The 19,910-nt window shown below is 38.9% G+C and overlaps 1 protein-coding gene across 3 annotated transcripts; it reads left to right on the top strand.

Annotated features, from left to right (window-relative positions):
• Positions 1-495: 495 nt before the first annotated feature.
• SLC17A2 (solute carrier family 17 member 2) lies at positions 496-18,425 on the top strand. 3 transcript variants are annotated; one of them, XM_008961107.5, is made up of 12 exons: positions 496-910; positions 5,279-5,389; positions 7,249-7,460; positions 9,753-9,986; positions 10,072-10,159; positions 12,592-12,678; positions 14,078-14,196; positions 14,319-14,480; positions 15,297-15,429; positions 15,519-15,666; positions 16,505-16,595; positions 17,728-18,425. In XM_008961107.5, exons 2-12 carry the CDS (start codon positions 5,362-5,364, stop codon positions 17,860-17,862), a joined length of 1,437 nt encoding a protein of 478 aa, XP_008959355.2. In that variant the 5' UTR covers positions 496-910; positions 5,279-5,361; the 3' UTR covers positions 17,863-18,425. The 3 variants fall into 3 exon arrangements, with proteins under 3 accessions (XP_008959355.2, XP_054970399.1, XP_057158643.1); XM_055114424.3 differs by lacking the exon at positions 15,519-15,666; XM_057302660.2 differs by lacking the exons at positions 496-910; positions 15,519-15,666 and having other exon boundaries at positions 5,215-5,389; positions 16,505-16,630.
• Positions 18,426-19,910: the final 1,485 nt, after the last annotated feature.

The following is a 19,910-nucleotide window of genomic DNA, read 5'->3' as shown; positions in this document are numbered from 1 at the left end:
AGCTTCCTGGGAAGTTGCCAGGGCAGTCACAGTTCACATACATTAGGCTGTGGGCACCAAATGCATATGGAAAATCTAGCTGACTTAACTGAACTCCTGAAGAGGAATGAACACTTCATTTATTGAGGAGCTACTACCAATTAGAATATGTATTTCATTTGTTCAATAACCCCATGAGTACAGTAACACAATCCTTGCTTTACTAAAGCAGAAGCCAATTCAAAGAGGTTCAGTGACTTGTCCAAGCTCAGGGAAAACACTAGGAAGTGAATATGGGTCTGACTCCATCGCTGATTTCAGGAGCCCTGCCCTTTCCTCCACACCATGCCCCCTTGCTTTCAGAAAAAAAGGCTTGTTGACTGAATGGTTGTATGCACAGTTCAAAGCAGAAACACACGATGACATCTTTTGAGATACTCTAACAGTGAGAACTTGAAAATGAAGTTAAAAATTAAGCGGCAAAACCAAGCCGAGGCTTTCTGAGAAAGTGGGGCCAAACCTGTTGCTGTCTGACTGCCACGTGGCTCACTATTTATCCCTGTAAAAATCTGCGAAAGTATTTGAAAGGGAAGAAGGGACAGAAAACTCCCTCCTTTTCCAAGTTAGCCTTATAGTCTAGGGCTTAAAATACTGGTTTAATGGTGAAGGTAAGTGCTTTTCTTCTTTTTGGGTAGAAGGATAATTACTAACTTACCAAAGGTCCATTAAGGGGAGGGAACAGTTTTAGGAGAAGTCAGAGAAAAGACATTAACAGCAACATAAGGATCTCCATCTGGTAATATTGCCTAATTCCAAAATGAAGAGACTCTCTGAAAAAGATAACTGATTCAATGAAGACCCTAGGGCAAGGCTTGAGAAGCCACTGGTACCAATGGACACTGTGGACAATGGTCATTTCTCCAAGGACGCTGTGAGTATTAACTGTGATGCTGTGATTAGTCGGACTGGGATTGGCTGTGGAATGAAATACTGATCAGAACTGACAAGATTTGTGTTTGGGACTGTGACTAACGAGTCTTTTCAGACTTCTATATGAATTTGAAATCGTCTCTCAGGAAAAGGGGAACATGGCCGGGCATGGTGGCTCACGCCTGTAATCCCAGCACTTTGGGAAGCTGAGGCAGGAAGATCACTTGAGGTCAGGAGTTTGAGACCAGCCTGGCCAATATGGTGAAACCCTGTCTCCGCTAAAAATACAAAAATTAGCAGGGTGTAGCGGCGCGTGCACCTATGCGCGTGCATACTGCACGTGCCAGCTATTCAGAAGGCTGAGGCAGGAGAATTGCTTGAACCCAGGAGGTAGAGGTTGCAGTAGTTGAGATCATACCACTGCACTCCAGCCTAGGTGACAGAGTAAGACTCTGTCTCAAAAAAATAATAATAATAAAAGAAAAGGAGAATATGACCAAAGTTATGAATAAGACTGAAGGCAAGAAAATTGTACGCTTGCAGAGATCACCTAGCTTGTTGCCCTCATTGTACAGCTAAGAAAAGGCACCCAGGGACATTGTGGTCAGCACCAATTTCTCAGAAAGATAGGCAGATGATGAGAGGGCCCTCAGTTTTTCTAACACTGAAGGAATTGCTTCTTTCTATGTTTTCTGGTGAACTCCTCCCTACTCATCTTGTGGATTCCAGGCCAGAAGAATCCACTTTAAAAAAGAAGCATTTAAAACAAATTTAACAACCAATCGAAGGCACTTTTATAGAAATACATTTCATTTGGTGTAGGCCTGTATTTATGGATCTGAGAGGGATATTATTGCTGTTGCTAGTATCTAGAATATTATACAACATATAACACTTTGCAATTTACGAGGCATGTCTCATACCTTTGTTTTCACTCCAAACTGCCCAGTGAAGTAACATTATCCCAATTCTTCCTATGAAACAGTGAAAGCCCTAAGAGTTTATGAAACTTTACCTGGTTTACTCAATTTGGGAATGGCAGAGCAGAATTCAGTCCTTGAATATCCTCCCACTGCAGGTTCATGCTCTTTGATCTAGGTGTAACATTTACTCTGAGTAAACTAGGACTCTGGGCTAACAGAGGTGATGCAAGACAGGCTGGATATTAGGAGAATCTAAGAGCAATCTAACGACCATTACAATAAAATCATGAGTTCTAGACTTAAGGGAAAAACCTGTTTTTTTGCTTATGCATATACCATAATATTTACATTATTTATTTTTTTCTCAAATTCAACCTATACTGTGTCAAGCAATTTTTTTTAATATAACATTTTCCTTTAACTTAATTTCAATTCATTTTTCTGTGTCTACTTACAACTTTGGCACTAGAATTCACAATGTTTTTTTTTAGAGGTATATCTCCTTAAAGGGAAGGGTTCTGACACTGTTACATGTTCTCAATTGTTTGCAAATAGGTTAATAATTATTCCAGTGTCTCTAAGTACATATCAACCATGCCAGTGTTCAGCCTCCATAATTTTATTAGCTTCTGTGCTTATTTTGGAAAAACATTTCCCATTACCATGAAAGACCTCAGTTTAGGATGGTTTGGTATGTTAGCCTGATTTCTGCATTCGTCTCATGCAAAGGAAAATAGGAAATGAAGAACTGAAATTACCTATTGATACAAAATCAAAGTAGCATTTGAAACCATAAAACTTAAGTAGGGCTTTTCATCCTTTCTCGTAAGACAGCAACAGAGAATGGAAGAAAAACTAAAGTGATGGGTTTGTGATACAATTCCAGTAACATAAAGAGCAAGGAGAAGTAGTTTTGTTGTGTTTATGTTTAATATTCAAAGCTCAACTTAAAAGTATTTTTCATTATCAAATTTCCTTCTAGAATAAATGATTAAAACTTGATTTAAAATGTACAAATTCTCCTTTATAATACCTCAAAATGGAGCTACCCCATTGAGTTTTAAGCTTGTGATTAAAATATTATGAAATAAAGGGGAAGTTGTAATAGGTAGAACAAGCAGTAGTCTAGGCATTAGGGGATCTGGTGCTGGCTCTGTGCATCATGTGGTTTCAGGCAACTTTTCAAATTTTCTGTATGCAAATTTTCTTATCAATAAAATAAACAGTTGGGCCAGAGGATCTCTGAGTCTCTTTCAGCTTTCAGTGTTTATAAGATTGGAGAAGTTGGTGGGAAAGCTTTAAGTGGAGTGTAAGTAATTGCAGCTGCATGTACAGTTAAAGAGTTGCCTTCAGCCAAGCCACGGGATCTTGCATAAAAAGTGAAATCAAATAGAAAATGGTCCAAACTCTGGGTTTGACCACAGATGACTTCAGCTAGGATCTGAGTGTAGAGCAATGAGCTGAACTCCTGATATCCAAATGTTAGCAAGACTTGGAGGCCTTCTAAGGCAGAGCAACAACCAGTATCTGTCCTAGTGCTGACCTGATCTTACTAGCAATTGGGCCTCCATTTGGGTCCATTGTACAAAACAACAACAACAACAATAAAATCCCCAAACACCCAAAATCCAAAATTTAGATGGAGAGATATTATTCCCAGAATTCTAGAGATATTTGGAAAGCAGAAAACTATACTTGCCATGCTGATGAAGTCCAATTATTGCTCTTTTAAATACATTTAGCTACTTCTGAATATAAAATGAGTATTTACTAATTATTTACAAAATCACTTGGTAAATATAGAAAGTCACAAAGAATGAAGTGATCATCCTGTTTTGTAACCCAGAAATAGTCATTACTGGCACTTGTGTGAATCAGTTTCTATTCCTGTATGTGGATGTGCACAGCGTATCCTGCTTTGTACACTAGAGTACTAGCATTTTTCTAATGTAATTCAATATTGTCGAAAACATTTTAAAATAGCTTCCATCACAATAATCTATCAAATTGACTTGCCAGACTCTCATTATTAGGTTAATTTATCTCTAACATTATGCAGTCATGAGTAATACTACAAAGGATATTTTTGGACACAATTTTTCATCTATGCCTTTCTTTATAATCCTTCATCCTAAGGTCACAGATTATGAATATCTTTAAAGTATGGACAAGTCTTTTAAATTTTGTGTGCAAAAACAGTGCAAAGCCTTGAATGATAAAATAGAGGTTTGATACATGTGTTTTTTTGTTTGTTTGTTTTGAGACGGATTCCTGCTCTGTCCCCCAAGCTGCAGTGCAGTGGCACGATCTTGGCTCACTGCAACCTTTGCCTCTTGGGTTCAAGCAATTATCCTGCCTCAGCCTCCTTAGTAGCAGGGTCTACAGGCATGTGCCACCACACCTGGCTGTTTTTGTATTTTTAGTAGAGATGGGGTTTCACCATGTTGGCCAGGATGATCTCGAACACCTGACCTCAAGTGATCCACCCACCTCAGTCTCCCAAAGTGCTGGGATTACAGGTGTGAGCCACTGCACCCGGCTGATACATGTGTTTTTAAAGTCATAGAAATTTCAGATGTCTTGAAGGATTTTAAGCAATTTAAAAAATAAAGTCATAGAAGCTTCAATTTAGGAATGAATGGAAAATTGATGATATTCTTAGGATATGGATTTTTCCTAAAAGAAACAAATGTATGCATCCCCAAAGATAATTTGATTAGTGTACAAATATTAAATTAAACATGTCCATATTTAGAGCCATGAATTCTCTTTGCCTGTCACAATAGCTGGATTTATTCACAATTGTAGTAATTAGTCCCTGTTCATTATAATTTTCTAGGTGATATGAAGACTTTGTCAGTCCAAGCAATTGTCCACATTGTGTGTAGCAAACATGAGAATAAACATTTTAAACTTTTAAATGTAATACATATTAGTGTTATGTAATGTCATCCTTCATGTTCGAAGGCACATGGAACATTGTTCTGGTGGTACAGAGGGGAGAGAAACACCATCAGAATGAAAGGAAAGACCGCTCTGGAACCTTCCTCCTTAGCTCTTGAGCTTAGTTTAATTGTCCTGTCTTATGGTCTGCTACAAGCAATACCACTCTTCACCTTCGCATGCTTCTCTGTGGTTTGATAAAGTACATGCAATTTTTCATTTAATTCTTCCAGCTGCACTCAGAAAGGAGCCTTATCTTTATTGAACAGATGAGGAAATGAATGATTAGAGAATTTAAATGACTAGCTCTAGGTCACACAGCTGGAACTTACAGCCAGATTTCCTTTTAACAATCCTGTAACCAAAAGCATACCAGTAGTGCCCCATAAAATGTAAGTTATAGAGCTGTGTTGGGTCAAAACTTTTACTGATGCTAAGAGGAGGCAACATTAACAAGGGGAAATTATTTGTGTATTATGTTTTGGATTATGTTCTCTCCATAGATAAAAGACTGTCATAGTAAAAGAGATTCAGGGCACAGGGAAACTCCACCACAAAGCGTGGTACCATTTCCCACAGAAGCTAAATGGACGGGAAGCCTGCCACCAGGAAAGGTAAAGCCACTGCTCTTGTTTGCAGGCTATGTTAATAAGCTGAAGCTTATTCCGACACATTTACACATCTCTGCATCACACTGACCCTTCGTAAAGATACTCCCAGTGTAACATTGGAGCCAGCTCCAGCCCCTGATCCTGTTGCTTTTTCCTTAGCCCCATGAAATCATCTGTGAGAAATTAAGCCAAATAAGCAATAAATCCTGGGATCTAGGGAGTGGAATAAGTTTTGGGAAAGTCTTTTTTTTTTTTTTTGACTGAGTCTTGCTCTGTCTCCCAGGCTGGAGTGCAGTGGTGCGATCTCGGCTCACTGCAACCTCTGCCTCCCGGGTTCAAGTGATTCTCCTGCCTCAGCCTCCCGAGTAGCTTGGACTACAGGCACACACCACCATGCCCAGCTGAATTTTTGTATTTTTAGTAGAGATGGGTTTTCGCCGTGTTAGCCAGGATGGTCTCGATCTCCTGACCTCATGATCCACCGGCCTCGGCCTCCCAAAGTGCTGGGATTACAGGCATGGGCCACCATGCCTGGCCCAGGAAAGTCATTTTAAACCAACCTATGTATGAATCCCTACTATAATATTCTCACCAAGCGGCTGGCTCTTTCTCCTGAGCTTGGAAACCTCCAGTAAAATGGAAATAATTATTTCCCAGACCACCACTCTTATCTGTGAGCTTTTTTGGCCATTAAAAATTATTTCTTCCATTATATTTTTATCTGTGTCTTCACAGGTTTTCTCTTTCTTTCACTTTAGTGCTTTTCTTCAAATAAGCAGGAAAAATCCAATCTATCATGCACATGGGAACCCTTTCAATATTGGTCTGTGGTTGTTCCATTTTATGGGGATGCTTTTAAAGAAAAAATTTGTCCTTTCAATATATTGAATATCTTCCAGCACCACATCACCTGCAAGCTTTGTAAAAATAGTTCTACATATTAATTTTTTTTTTTTTTTTTGAGATTGAGTCTCATTCTGTCACCCAGGCTGGAGTACAGTGACATGATCTTGGCTCATTGCAACCTCTGCCTCCTGGGTTCAAGTGATTCTCCTGACTCAGCCTCCCGAGTAGCTGGGATTACAGGCATGCATCACCATGCCTGGGTAATTTTTGTATTTTTAGTAGAGATGGGGTTTCACCATGTTGACCAGGCTTGTCTCAAACTCCTGACCTCAAGTGATCCACCTGCCTTAGCCTCCCAAAATGCTGGGACTACAGGCGTGAGCCACTGCACCCCACGTAGTTTTTTTTTTTTTTAAGTTGAACATATGTGAAGGCAGGACCTAGTGACACACAGCAATAACATTTCCAAGTAGACATTACACTAGGGAATTAGTCGAAGTGCTCATTTAAAGTACCATCTCTCAAATGTATTAAAAGAGAATCCTTGGCTGTGCAATACCTTAATTCAAAGGCAGCTCGTTATGTATAAACTCTCAAGCTTTGTGATAAACAAATGTGCATAACAGATGGGACTATTGACTTACAGCCCAGAGAATTTTACTGATGCTGAGAAGGTTATGTGACTGGCTCTGCCACTGTCATCCCCATTCACTTCATTTTGGAGCAATATGACATAAATGCCTTACATGTGGGTTTTCTCTATTTATCATGTGTTTCCTACCCCCTTGAAAGATGGCCATATTTGCTTTACTTGGTTATAAGATCCCATATTCACTGTCTTGAAGCCAACCAAATAATTTGACAAAGTGGGTTTGTAGTGCTGGCTATTTTGGTGAAAAAAAGACAATGAGACTTCATGTGTCATCCAAAGTTCTATCAGATTGAGCTGTGAGAGAAAGGAAAAGAAAGGGGTCTCAGTCAGGATGCTCATTGCATACATCTGTGTTGTTGTCTAGGTCCAGATTTCTGTTCATTACGCTATGGGCTGGCTCTTATCATGCACTTCTCAAACTTCACCATGATAACCCAGCGTGTGAGTCTGAGCATTGCGATCATCGCCATGGTGAACACCACTCAGCAGCAAGGTCTATCTAATGCCTCCACTGAGGGGCCTGTTGCAGATGCCTTCAATAACTCCAGCATATTCATCAAGGAATTTGATACAAAGGTAAGTATGAGGGAAAATAGGGCTCTTTGTTGAGAGGAAAAAACTTTGAAAGGAAGGCATAGATCTTGATTCTGTGGAGTATGGACGTATACATTTCCAATGACAAATTAAAACTGACTGGAACTATTTTTCTTTGAGACATTGCTTACTTCAATAATAAAAATAAGATTTCATTGAGGTTATTATGATTATAAGGTGGGATAACTGTAGAGTTAAATGTGAAAAATTTAAAAATGGAACAGTTTATGTGATGTCTTCAATGAAAAACTAGGTATTACCTGGGCACATTCTTATAGGTTACTCAATCCTATTCAGTTCTCTGCCTGTTTTATTGTTTCTGAGCAATTTTATATCCCTGTAAATTCTATATAACCAATAGAAATGCAAACGATTCTTGTCCATAGCTTTGCAAATAAATTTTGCCAAGAGAAAAATCAGTTAAAACTTTTCTCCACTCACCTCCCAGTTGAATTAGCCAATTTTGCTGTTTGTTTGTTTGTTTGTTTTTTGAGATAGAGTCTTTCTCTGTCATTCAGGCTGGAGTGCAGTGGCGTGATCTCAGCTCACTGCAGCCTCCGCCTCCCGGGTTCAAGAGATTTTCCTGTCTCAGCCTCCCAAGTAGCTGGGAGTAAGGGGCCATGCCACCGCGGCTGGCTAATTTTTGAATTTTTAGTAGAGACAGGGTTTCACTAGGCTGGTCTCGAACTCCTGACCTCAGGTGATCCACCCGCCCCGGCCTCCCAAAGTGTTGGGATTACAGGTGTGAGCCACTGCGCCAGGCTCTGCTGTATATTTAAAGTCTATTTCAGCATTGCTTCCTGGTTGTGTTATGCGTGATTCTTTGAGTTTTCCTTTGAACCAGTTATAACATCTTACTTCCTCCATTAATCAATGAGTTAAATAAAATCTTTGTTGTATGTTTATTTTACATTTATATGAAAACCATGAATTTACCCAATTAAAAAAATTATCCTTTAAATTATCTTGTACTGTACATTTCCCATGTCATCCCTATAATTCATGATTAATGATTTTATTACATTGGACCCAGCTTATTTACAATGAGTACATAAATTTATTGTCTCCAGTCTTTCCTCCATTACCCGGTCTACATATCCACACTGAATAGATTCACTACTCAGGAATCTTGGACACCTTCAAGTTGCCAAACATGCAGTGTTCACTGGACATGCTGTGTTCCTCCAGAATTTGGGCCTACTTCTCAGCACACTCACATCTGCTATCAATAACCCATGGAAAGTTTTTGCCCTGAGCAAGCCAGAGTCCCTGTTAGTTTCTTCCAAATGCTACAAGTTCACTTTTGCTATTTTTTCCGATGAGATAAAATTTTCCTTTTTGACTTTCTACAAATCATAGTCATTTTTCAAGGGATAGTTCAAGTATTGCTTCCTTTCTGGGACCTTCCCAAATTATTATTTTCTCCTCTCAAAGTCTCTGTTTTATTTATGTTCATCCTCAAATCTTGATTCTCACATGAATCATATACCTTGTATTATTTATAGTTTTTTTGAGTGGGTAAAATATTTCATATTTTATATTCTTTGGCTCTCTACTTTATAGCATGATGCCAGATATTTAGGGGCCTTATTGCATTTATTTTTTATTTTATTTTAAAATCTATTTTATTTTTTATTTATTTTATTATTTTATTTATTTATTTTAAAATCTATTTATTTTTAGGTAAATATTCAGGTAATATAATTTATGTAATTATTTAGGAATTTTAGGTAGTTATTTTAAAATAATTCAAATTATTTATTGAGTTATATCAGAAGAATGTGATCTTATTCATTTGTAATATGTGTTTTAGGAACTCAGTTCAGCCAGGGCAGACCATAATTCCCAAACTTGACTTTTCTTTTTAATTAGGCACTGATTTTGGTTAAGAGTTCAGTAAAGTTTTGTGTGTGTTTTTAAAAAATTCTTTGATATAAGAGTCAAGATGTTACTCAACTTTTACTAGAAGCAAAATAGAGGAAGTGCTTTCACAGATGAAATATCTCTCAATGTTTTCTTCCATTTACTTCTTCCTATTATTCATCTATATAATCATTTTCTTTACCTCTTTTCTTCATTTCTTCTGTTTTTCTCTCCTTCTAAGACAAGCAAATTAGGGGTATAATTGGTTATTTGGGAAGGTAGGAAGAATATAGAGAGAAACAAAAATCAATATTTTATACTAGGGTCTCACTAACCTCAAGCAACTCTGACTGTAAAGTAGATTTTCATAATAGGACTTCTTGACAAAGAGTTTTCCTATTTTTCCGCCAGGCCTCTGTGTATCAATGGAGCCCAGAAACTCAGGGTATCATCTTTAGCTCCATCAACTATGGGATAATACTGACTCTGATCCCAAGTGGATATTTAGCAGGGATATTTGGAGCAAAAAAAATGCTTGGTGCTGGTTTGCTGATCTCTTCCCTTCTCACCCTCTTTACACCACTGGCTGCTGACTTCGGAGTGATTTTGGTCATCATGGTTCGGACAGTCCAGGGCATGGCCCAGGTATCCAGATACTTTCTCATTCTTGGTGGGATCCAGATTTCTGAATTCTACAAAATATCAAAGGTCTTAATGATTTTCATTTCAGGGAATGGCATGGACAGGTCAGTTTACTATTTGGGCAAAGTGGGCTCCTCCACTTGAACGAAGCAAGCTCACCACCATTGCAGGATCAGGTAAGTGTGCACAGATGGGTCATAGCTTTGTCATCTGTTCCATCCCACTGTGTCTTATCTTCTATGAATCAAATGGTTTGGGGAAGAGGGAGAAAAAGTACTGCTGAAAAATTCAACAATATAAGACACTTGCATCACAAATAGGAAAGATGCATCTGTGCAGTAAAGACATTGAGGCTTAGAAGTAGAAAAAACCATTGTGAGCTAGGTTTCAGCTCAGAAAAGCCTTAGTAGTCAGAAAAGCCTTAGTAGTCAGAAAAGCCTTGTCGGAAAAAGTTTAAACCTTTAAGAATTGCACACATGGAAAAAGATCAAGTAAGCTATATATACACCATCTTAGCAATGATTTTGAAGTGAGAATTAAGGCTACCACAGCTCCAGGTGGTAAGGAGAGAAATCAGGCTGGAAGAGTTTGAAGTTTCTGTATTATTCTAAGCTCTTTACTATTCTATTATGAGCTCATTAATTCTCACAACAACCCTCTCATATAAGTACCATTTTAAATTCTTATTTTACAGAGAAGGGAGTTAAGGAAGGTGGAGATTAAGAAAATTGCCCAAATACAAATAGCCAGCAGGTGGTAGGTCTGAGATTTAAGCCCATGCAGATTTTAGCCCCAGAGCAGACATTCTCAATCACTATGCTAGACTGCCTTTCCATGGTATGTGATCCTACTCAGGCCTCTACAGCTTTATCATTGCTGTTCTCCCCAGCCTGTCGTGCTGAGAGTATATACTCGAAGAGCAGAACTAAAATTCCATCCAGCTTCTCACTCCTAGGTCCACTACACAGCTGCATCCTGCAGACTTTTACCTCAAGCAACCCTCCTGCGTCTTGCTTCCTTCCATCATAGTTGTAACCATCTCCTCTATTTGCAAATACTGTCTGCTGATCTCTCTCTTCTAGACTGGTTTCTTTCAACCTTCTTCCCACCAAAACCAAGTTAGCTTGCTAAAATAAAGATGGCGCATTTTTACTAACCTGCTTAAGAATTTTCAATGTGTTCCTTCATGCTTACAGAGTAAAGCCTGACCTCTTTATTGCATGAATACAAAAGTTCTTAGCCATCTGGCCCCAGCCTTGTTCCACTCAACTCCCCTGTGCAAGCATGGCTCTAGTGGCACTGGACATTGGCTGCTCTCCACATAGATCTGCACTGCACTTCCCTCTGGCTCTGCTCCCGTTAGTTTATATGCCTGGAAAGTTCTTTGCCCCTGTTCCTTGTGCCAAAATTCCATCTATCCTATTGCATAGCTTATGTAAAAACTTCCTAAACCTTTTTTTTTTTTTTTTTTTTTTTTTTTTTGAGACGGTGTCTCGCTCTTTCGCCCAGGCCGGACTGCGGTAGCGCTATCTCGGCTCACTGCAAGCTCCGCCTCCCGGGTTCACGCCATTTTCCTGCCTCAGCCTCCCGAGTAGCTGGGACTACAGGCGCCTGCCACCATGACCGGCTAATTTTTTGTATTTTTAGTAGAGACGGGGTTTCAAGCCAGGATGGTCTCAATCTCCTGACCTCGTGATCTGCCCACCTCGGCCTCCCAAAGTGCTGGGATTACAGGCGTGAGCCACCGCGCCCGGCCAAAACTTCCTAAATCTTATAATTATTATCAATTTATCCTCAGATATACTTCCACGTACATTGTAGTTTTATTATATTTATATTTTACATCTTTTTTTTCAAATTGCAGTTTGGGACCCATTAGTGAGTCATAAAATTCATTGAGCGGGTTAAAATCATTATTTTAAAAAATGAGTAGAATAGAATAGAAATTGTTGGAGTGCATTGGACATGGTAAAGTTAAATATTGATTCATGAAACCATCGTTTGAGGCATATGTGTGTGGTTGTATGTACAAGTGTTTATGCATATTGGTGTGTGTGTTATGTTACCCTGTAAAATGCATTTCTTACTATAGGTCTCTGTGAATTATGTGTCTTGTTGTTTTTTAATGTAGACTTCCAAAGCCTACATGGCATTTCACTAATGACAATCAATTTTATTCACATTTTTCTCTCCAATTGGACCAGAAGCTCTTTGATGGCAGGGGCTGTATCTTACCGATTTTTGTAAGTCTTTCATTTCCTGCCCCTAGCCTCATATTAGATCATGCAAGAATGCAACTGTAATCACAAGAAAATGCTAATGGGCTGTGATAGCAGAGAGTTACTGTGACAAACTAAGGGATTTAGATTTGGTCACATTGGTGTTGAGGAGCCACTGAAGAATCAGAGAGTGTGTTACTATTATTTGTTAATTTTAATTATATCATATTACTTTACTGGGGAAAATCTGTGAGCTATTTTAGAAATAAATACTCTCATTGCCCAATAATTCTAAGTCTGCCACCTCACTGTTGGGACATTGTTTAGGGAGGCCACGAAGTCTCAGCCTTTGATATTTTCATAAGTGTTTTTCTCCCTTTTTCCTTTAGGGTCAGCATTTGGATCCTTCATCATCCTCTGTGTGGGGGGACTAATCTCACAGGCCTTGAGCTGGCCTTTTATCTTCTACATCTTTGGTGAGTCACTTTCTCTTAAATCCTAACGCCTCCATTTCCTGAGCATCCATTTTGGCACCTACACCACCCACATTCTTCCTATATGAAAGAAAATGTCCTTTATCAAATGGAAGATGATAAAAAATGTCAACGGTTGGTATCATTTTTAATCTAGTCACACAACCTGATTAACACCTTCCTGGTGGTTCTGGGAAGCCACACGCACAAGGTAGAGGAGTTGACTATTCACATGGCACCCACCGACTTGTGATGCAGTCTTGTCCTTCCATATCAAGCACCTTCTGCAGAATCTCTACCACCACATCTGAAGTGCCTGCTATATGCAGTTAAGATGTCAAAGATAGTGAAGTACATATTCAATGTGTCTTCATATTTCATTATAATTATTATTTCTGCCCAAGATGCCTTTCACCTGTTCTCTACCAAGTTAATCTTGCAAAGTTCAATTCAAATGTCCCCTTCCCCATGGGCCCTTCCAGGGCTTACCCTATCAGATTCTGGCATTCTCTCCTTTATGATATTTCCTCTCTAAGTTATGTTGGTGTGTAATTATTTATTTCTCCTTTTCTTTCCACTAGACTGTGAAATGCTTGAGGCAAGGAATCCATTCTATGTTTTCATCACTTGGGTGTCATCATGGTGCCTGATTTTTAGCTTTAAAATAAAAGAATCAATGAATCCAGTAATTAGAGGGGATTTAAAGAAAACTAGTCCTCAGAATCTTTTAACATAGAATGTTCTTCAAATAAGAAATTCCAATAATAAGACAATTTTCTATACTTGATTTTGTTTTTATAGCCAAATGGTGTCATTAAATATAGTCCTGGCCTGAATGGCTTTCTCATTAATGATGCTAATTATTTTGGTTTGTACATGTTAACCAGGTATTGTACAAAAATATTTCTTTTGGGAATCCATAATGGATGTATGGCTTGAATACAAATAATACTGTCTCTTGTAAGTGCATTGGAAATTTTTCCCTGCCACATGATTTCATGGAAGGTTGTTTCGTGTATGTATGACTGCAAACCTGACTATTCAGATCTTCCGCAACAAGACAACTTATGTGTGCATTAAGAAGTTGCTGCCTAAAATACATAACACTGTAATCATTGGAGACTTTAAAGTAATTAATCAGCTATGCAATGCCATGCTCCTGTTATCTCCAGAGGGCTCTGACATTGACAAATGGTGGCTTTCTATTTGAGACGTAATATCTAAAAAGCTTTAACAGGTTTGTAGAAGGATTGAAAGAAAGAATGGGAACATTTAGGTCCTTATGGTAGAATAAGCATTAATTGATTAGTGTGTAGAAGGGAGAGGCATGCCACTTCAGAGGAAACTTCCTTCCCCCAGTAAACAAATCTACCTAAAAACTAATTTTATCCCTTCTTCCCAGGTAGCACTGGCTGTGTCTGCTGTCTCCTATGGTTCACAGTGATTTATGATGACCCCATGCATCACCCGTGCATAAGTGTTAGGGAAAAGGAGCACATCCTGTCCTCACTGGCTCAACAGGTACAGTGCACACCTTGTACCTGTGGCCCATGCAGAGGTCTCTAGGGCAGGGTGTGGATCTCCTCTGAGAGGCACCATCTTGGCTGCTCTAATACTCATGCTGATTAGATCTTTCTTTTCAGCCCAGTTCTCCTGGACGAGCTGTCCCCATAAAGGCGATGGTCACATGCCTACCACTTTGGGCCATTTTCCTGGGTTTTTTCAGCCATTTCTGGTTGTGCACCATCATCCTAACATACCTACCAACGTATATCAGTACTCTGCTCCATGTTAACATCAGAGATGTGAGTTTACTTCCTATACTTCTATGAAAATGATAATGGTAATAAGGAGAAACAGTTCTGTGTTACCTATTACATTCTGGCTTTACATATAACCATTAATTTAACCTTCACAATGACCTTGAGAGAGGCATTGTTATAATTCCCTTTTCACAGATGTGGAAACAGGACACTTAGAGGTGAGATAACTTGCCCCAGGTTGCACAATACTAAGTGATAGAGCTGCTGCAGCATCCGTATTCTTAACCACTATGCTATACTACCACACCAGCTGATTCCAAAGCTTCTTTTAGAAATAATATTGCTGGGCCAGGCATGGTGGCTCATGCCTGTAATCCCAGCACTTTGGGAGGCCGAGGCAGGCAGATCATGAGGTCAGGAATGCAAGACCAGCCTGACCAATATGGTTTACTAAATATCATCTACTAAAAATACAAAAATTAGCCAGGTGTGGTGGCAGGCACCTGTAATCCCAGCTATTCAGGAGGCTGAGACAGGAGAATCGCTTGAACCCGGGAGGTGGAGGTTGCATTGAGCCAAGATCATGCCACTGCACTCCAGCCTGGGCGACAGAGTAAGACTCCGTTTCAAAAACAAAAAACCCAAGAAATTAATATTGCTTTTATCTGGAGCCCAGAGTGATGCAGCTTCTGGCCCTCTTATCTGAGACAGTGTTCTTTTAGTGTGAAAAAGGATGCTAATTTTCCCCCAAACAACCCACAGTATCATGGGGGTAAGTTAATGGCTGGCCTGTGTAACTGACAAATTTTCGTGCTAACGTATCTCTATAACTACTCTGTATAAACTTCCTTCCTTCAGAGTGGAGTTCTGTCCTCCCTGCCTTTTATTGCTGCTGCAAGCTGTACAATTTTAGGAGGTCAGCTGGCAGATTTCCTTTTGTCCAGGAATCTTCTCAGATTGATCACTGTGCGAAAGCTCTTTTCATCTCTTGGTAAGGATAAGCGTGTGGGCCCATTTAACCAATCCCTTTTCTGCACATGGTCTCAGAGGGTTCCCTGACAGCATGTCCTCATTGCCCAGGGCTCCTCCTTCCATCAATATGTGCTGTGGCCCTGCCCTTTGTGGCCTCCAGTTACGTGATAACCATTATTTTGCTGATACTTATTCCTGGGACCAGTAACCTATGTGACTCAGGGTTTATCATCAACACCTTAGATATCGCCCCCAGGTAAGAGCTCTACCTGTTTTTTCCCCTCCTCCAGACCCCTCCAGAGGTGTTAGACCTCAGTGGTCGCCGTGAAACTCTTTAATGTTACTGACATTGCACTAATGGCAGAATGACAAATAACTACAAATATCTGTCTGTGGCCATTTTTAGAACAACAAATGTGGCATTTTTAGAACAACAATTTCCAATCTTGGCCAGTAATCATTTTGACAAAAACCTTCCCAAGCTTCCCTAACAGAGATTGAACTGTGTATGCTGGGAAAAGGCCCACACACAGGTGATTTGGAAAAGTTTCCATGGTGTTGTTCATATTAGCTACCACATATATATATATATATATATATATATATATATATATACAGTCACAATAAGCCAGGTCCTGTGCCAAGACTTGCCATATATCAACACATCTAATCCTCACAGTTATATTAGGTAGGCCCTATTGTTATCCCCATTTTATAAGGGAGAAGGTTGAGGCACAAGGAGGTTAAATGGTGTGACTATGGTCACATAAAGGCAGAGCCAGGATTTGGACTGGGGGAGTTTGGCTTTGGAGTCTGTGTCCTGCCCGTTGCACAAACTGGCTTCTACACTGAGCAGCCGGGGTAAAGAAACGTGGTTCCCAGAGAGACTGCATTGCTCCCTGGTTATTGACTTGGTAGATTGGTAATTTCAGGTTTGGCAAATAGACATTGCCCTGAATGTCTTTAGGTGAATGAAAAACTGCATTAAGCAAAATGACTTTGCCATTAGAGCTGAATTGCATTAAAGTTGAGTTGCTGCAGAAGCTGTAGGTGGCTTTCTATATAAAATCATTTATAAAATCATCTTCCCACAGATATGCAAGTTTCCTCATGGGAATCTCAAGGGGATTTGGGCTCATCGCAGGAATCATCTCTTCCACTGCCACTGGATTCCTCATCAGTCAGGTTGGGCCAGTTTATTGAACATCTTCAAGTGGCAGGTATTGTTTTAGGTGTTGGAGATACACACGGTGCTCTCAAGATCTGGATGGCAACACAATTACTCTATTTACATGAGCCTCTAAATCAGACTCTGGTAGGTCAGATTTCCCAGAGGAAGAAAAATATAAGCTTATTTTCTCAAGATGAATAGATGTTAGATTGATTAAAATGAGCTGTTCCGGTGCAGAAGACAGCACGTATGACTTCCTAGAGGTACATGAGCATGAAACAGTTCTTAGTTATGACCAGAATGAATGACACATGTCAAGGAATAGCAAGAGATGAAGACAGAGGGGCAAAAGAAGATCATGAAGAATATGTTCAGACTAATCCAATTTTTAAAAAATCACAAAAGGGAAACAAAGTGTCCCTAGGCCAGTTTAAAGATAATTTAATGGCTGGAAACAGATCGGCTGTGAGACATTGCAAGGAGGCTTTCTCGGTGTTTGGAAATGCAGGCTCATGAGGAAGATGAAAAGACAGACCCAGGCAGGGATGGAAGGACTGACGAGAACCAACTTACAAAGAGAAGTTTTGTTTTTACTACATTTCTATGTGATCAAGTTCCCAGGTTAATATTTGACTAAACTGCTAGGAATCCACTGTGACTATGATGCTGGAAATGACTTAGTAGGGCTTTCTGAGGAGGGTCACACAGAAGACCAAAGAGAACTCGTGTTGAATTGAGATGGGTTGTAGTGATAGATGTCAACAGCCAATACAGAAACAAAAAAAAACAAAACAAACAGCAACAACAACAACAACAAAAAAAAACAGAGAAGACACAAACACAATGCCACAATGCCATTTTAGGCATAATTTTAAATGAGTAATATTATATGTTGAAATCCAAATTTTCAGAAAAACATTAGTGTATTTTATTTTTGTTGAAAGAAATAACCATCTCAACTCAGAACCCCATGTGCATTTTGGCCATTTTGTTTCCAATAGTTTCATAAACTTTCTTAAGTAACTACTGTACATTGTTCCTTATATTCCTTGTGATCAACATTGCAATACACAACTGGGAGGGCTACTAGAACTGGTGTAGAAGGAACTTGTGAGATTGATCATTTTCTGTGTTTTTTACATCTAGGATTTTGAGTCTGGTTGGAGGAATGTCTTTTTCCTGTCTGCTGCAGTCAACATGTTTGGCCTGGTCTTTTACCTCACGTTTGGACAAGCAGAACTTCAAGACTGGGCCAAAGAGAGGGCCCTTACCCGCCTCTGAGGACATAAAGTTACAAACTTAAATGTGGTACTGAGCATGAACTTTTTAAACATTTTTTACTTCTCTCCATATTCTTGACCATAGACTCAGCAGTTCTTAACTCTGGCTGTGTGTTAGTCTTCCCTGGGGAGCCTTTATAAGACACTGATACTTGGGACCCACTCCAGAGATTCTGAATGAATTGGTCTGGGGTGGAACCCAGATACTACTAATTTTTAGATACTCCTTAGAGGTTTCTAGCATGCGCCCGGGGTTGACAACAGCTGGACAAACTTGAAAAGTCAATTCATGTGGCCTTTGAATTTTCCTCATTGGAAAGTACTAAATAAATAAAAATTCATGTGAAAATGATCACTGATAAATATCTTCATGGTGGGGCAGGTTATTGGATGCAGAGAAGATCTGCTCGGAATTGTAGCCATATGTTACACATCTCAGCACCGATCGGAACTGTAAAGCTATAATCCCCAGAATTAAAGTTTTTATTATTTTTTATACATTGTAAAACATAGACGTTTATTTATGTGGTTAAATTCTATTAAAATTTACATGGTAAAATAAAATAGACCATTTTCAAATTATTTAGATCCAGATATTTCCATCAGATTAAACAGATATTTATTTATCCTAGCCCAATTGCAAGAGATTAATGATGAGAAAATGACCAATACAAGATTAAATAAATGAGGTTAACTTAAAAATCAAGGACAGAGAAGATAGAACTGGAAAGCTTGTATTGTGAGAAGAATGGATGTGAAGGAAGGCAATGTAGACACTTCCAGAAGGGATAGCAATATAGTTTAGACCATATAATGAAAATTGGAGAGAGATGACAGAGACACTTTCAAGTGAAATGACAATTTATATGGGGGAGAAAAATATTGAAGACATAACAAGATGAGAAAAGGCATAGAAATGTATCACATACAAGGCATAGAAGTGTATCACATACAAGAGAAGTTCCTTTTGAGCGTAGAAAAGATAATTTAACCTTCTTCATATTTTTCTTACTTTCCCAAGATACTCAGATAGGCAGCGTCAACTCTAACAGGAATTAATTTGGCTCCTAACACTTAAGACATATCCTTTAGTTTGTCTCCTCACACAGAACTGATTCTGGTTTTGCCACAACATGTCTAGAGAAGAAGTTCCCACCATATTTTAAATCCTATTAAAAAAACTGCTTGGACAAGAACCTTGGGCTAATTCAGCAGATGAAGAGAATCTCCTAATGCAAATCAATGGGTATTTTTGAGCAGGTTTTTCAGAAAAACAGAGTGTCAGGCCCTAAGGGTGGTACTAAGATGAGAACATTGATTTTGCCTTCATGGTATTGACAATATAAAGAGGAAAGGGGGTTTGCAGAAAACTAAAAGAAGAAGTAGAAGAAAAAAGAAAGACATAGTATAATAGGTAGTCAAATTATGTACAGAAAAAAGAGAAAAAAAGACCAAAAAAGGGTGGGGGACAGACAACCCAACTAAAAAATGGGCCAATGACTTGAACAGGGACTTCAAAAAGAATGTAAGTGGCTCCTTAACATATAAAAAGATGTTCAACTTCATTAGTCATTACAGAAATGAAAATCAAAACTACAATGAAATACCACTATAAAATTAACTAATGGATAAAATGAAAGGAGATGGAAAACAAAATGTTGCCTGGCATGTGGAGCAACTGGAACTTTCATACGTTACGAATGTGAATTTTGGAAAGCTGCTCGGCAATATCTCCTAAAGCTAAATGTACAATTCCAGTGACTCAGACATTTTACTTAGAAATGCACATATACATCCATAAAACATGTACAACAATGTTCATAGGAGCACTATCTGTAATAGCCTGAACAGGAAGTTGTCTGTTAAAAAAAGAATGAGTAAATAAACCACGGTCTATTCATATAGCAGTGAGAATTAACAGACCCCAATATATAATAGATGAATGGGTCTCATAAGCACAATATTGCTTAAAGGAAGACAAAACGCACATTCTTTTAAAGGTTTATAAAATACTTTTTAAAAACGGCTACAACCAATCTGTCCTGTTAA

The sequence above is a fragment of the Pan paniscus genome, chromosome 5 (assembly GCF_029289425.2).
Source record: "Pan paniscus chromosome 5, NHGRI_mPanPan1-v2.0_pri, whole genome shotgun sequence".
Lineage (NCBI taxonomy): Eukaryota > Metazoa > Chordata > Mammalia > Primates > Hominidae > Pan > Pan paniscus.
The sequence above is the reverse complement of the archived record's forward strand: the minus strand, read 5'-3'. Positions and strand labels throughout refer to the sequence as shown.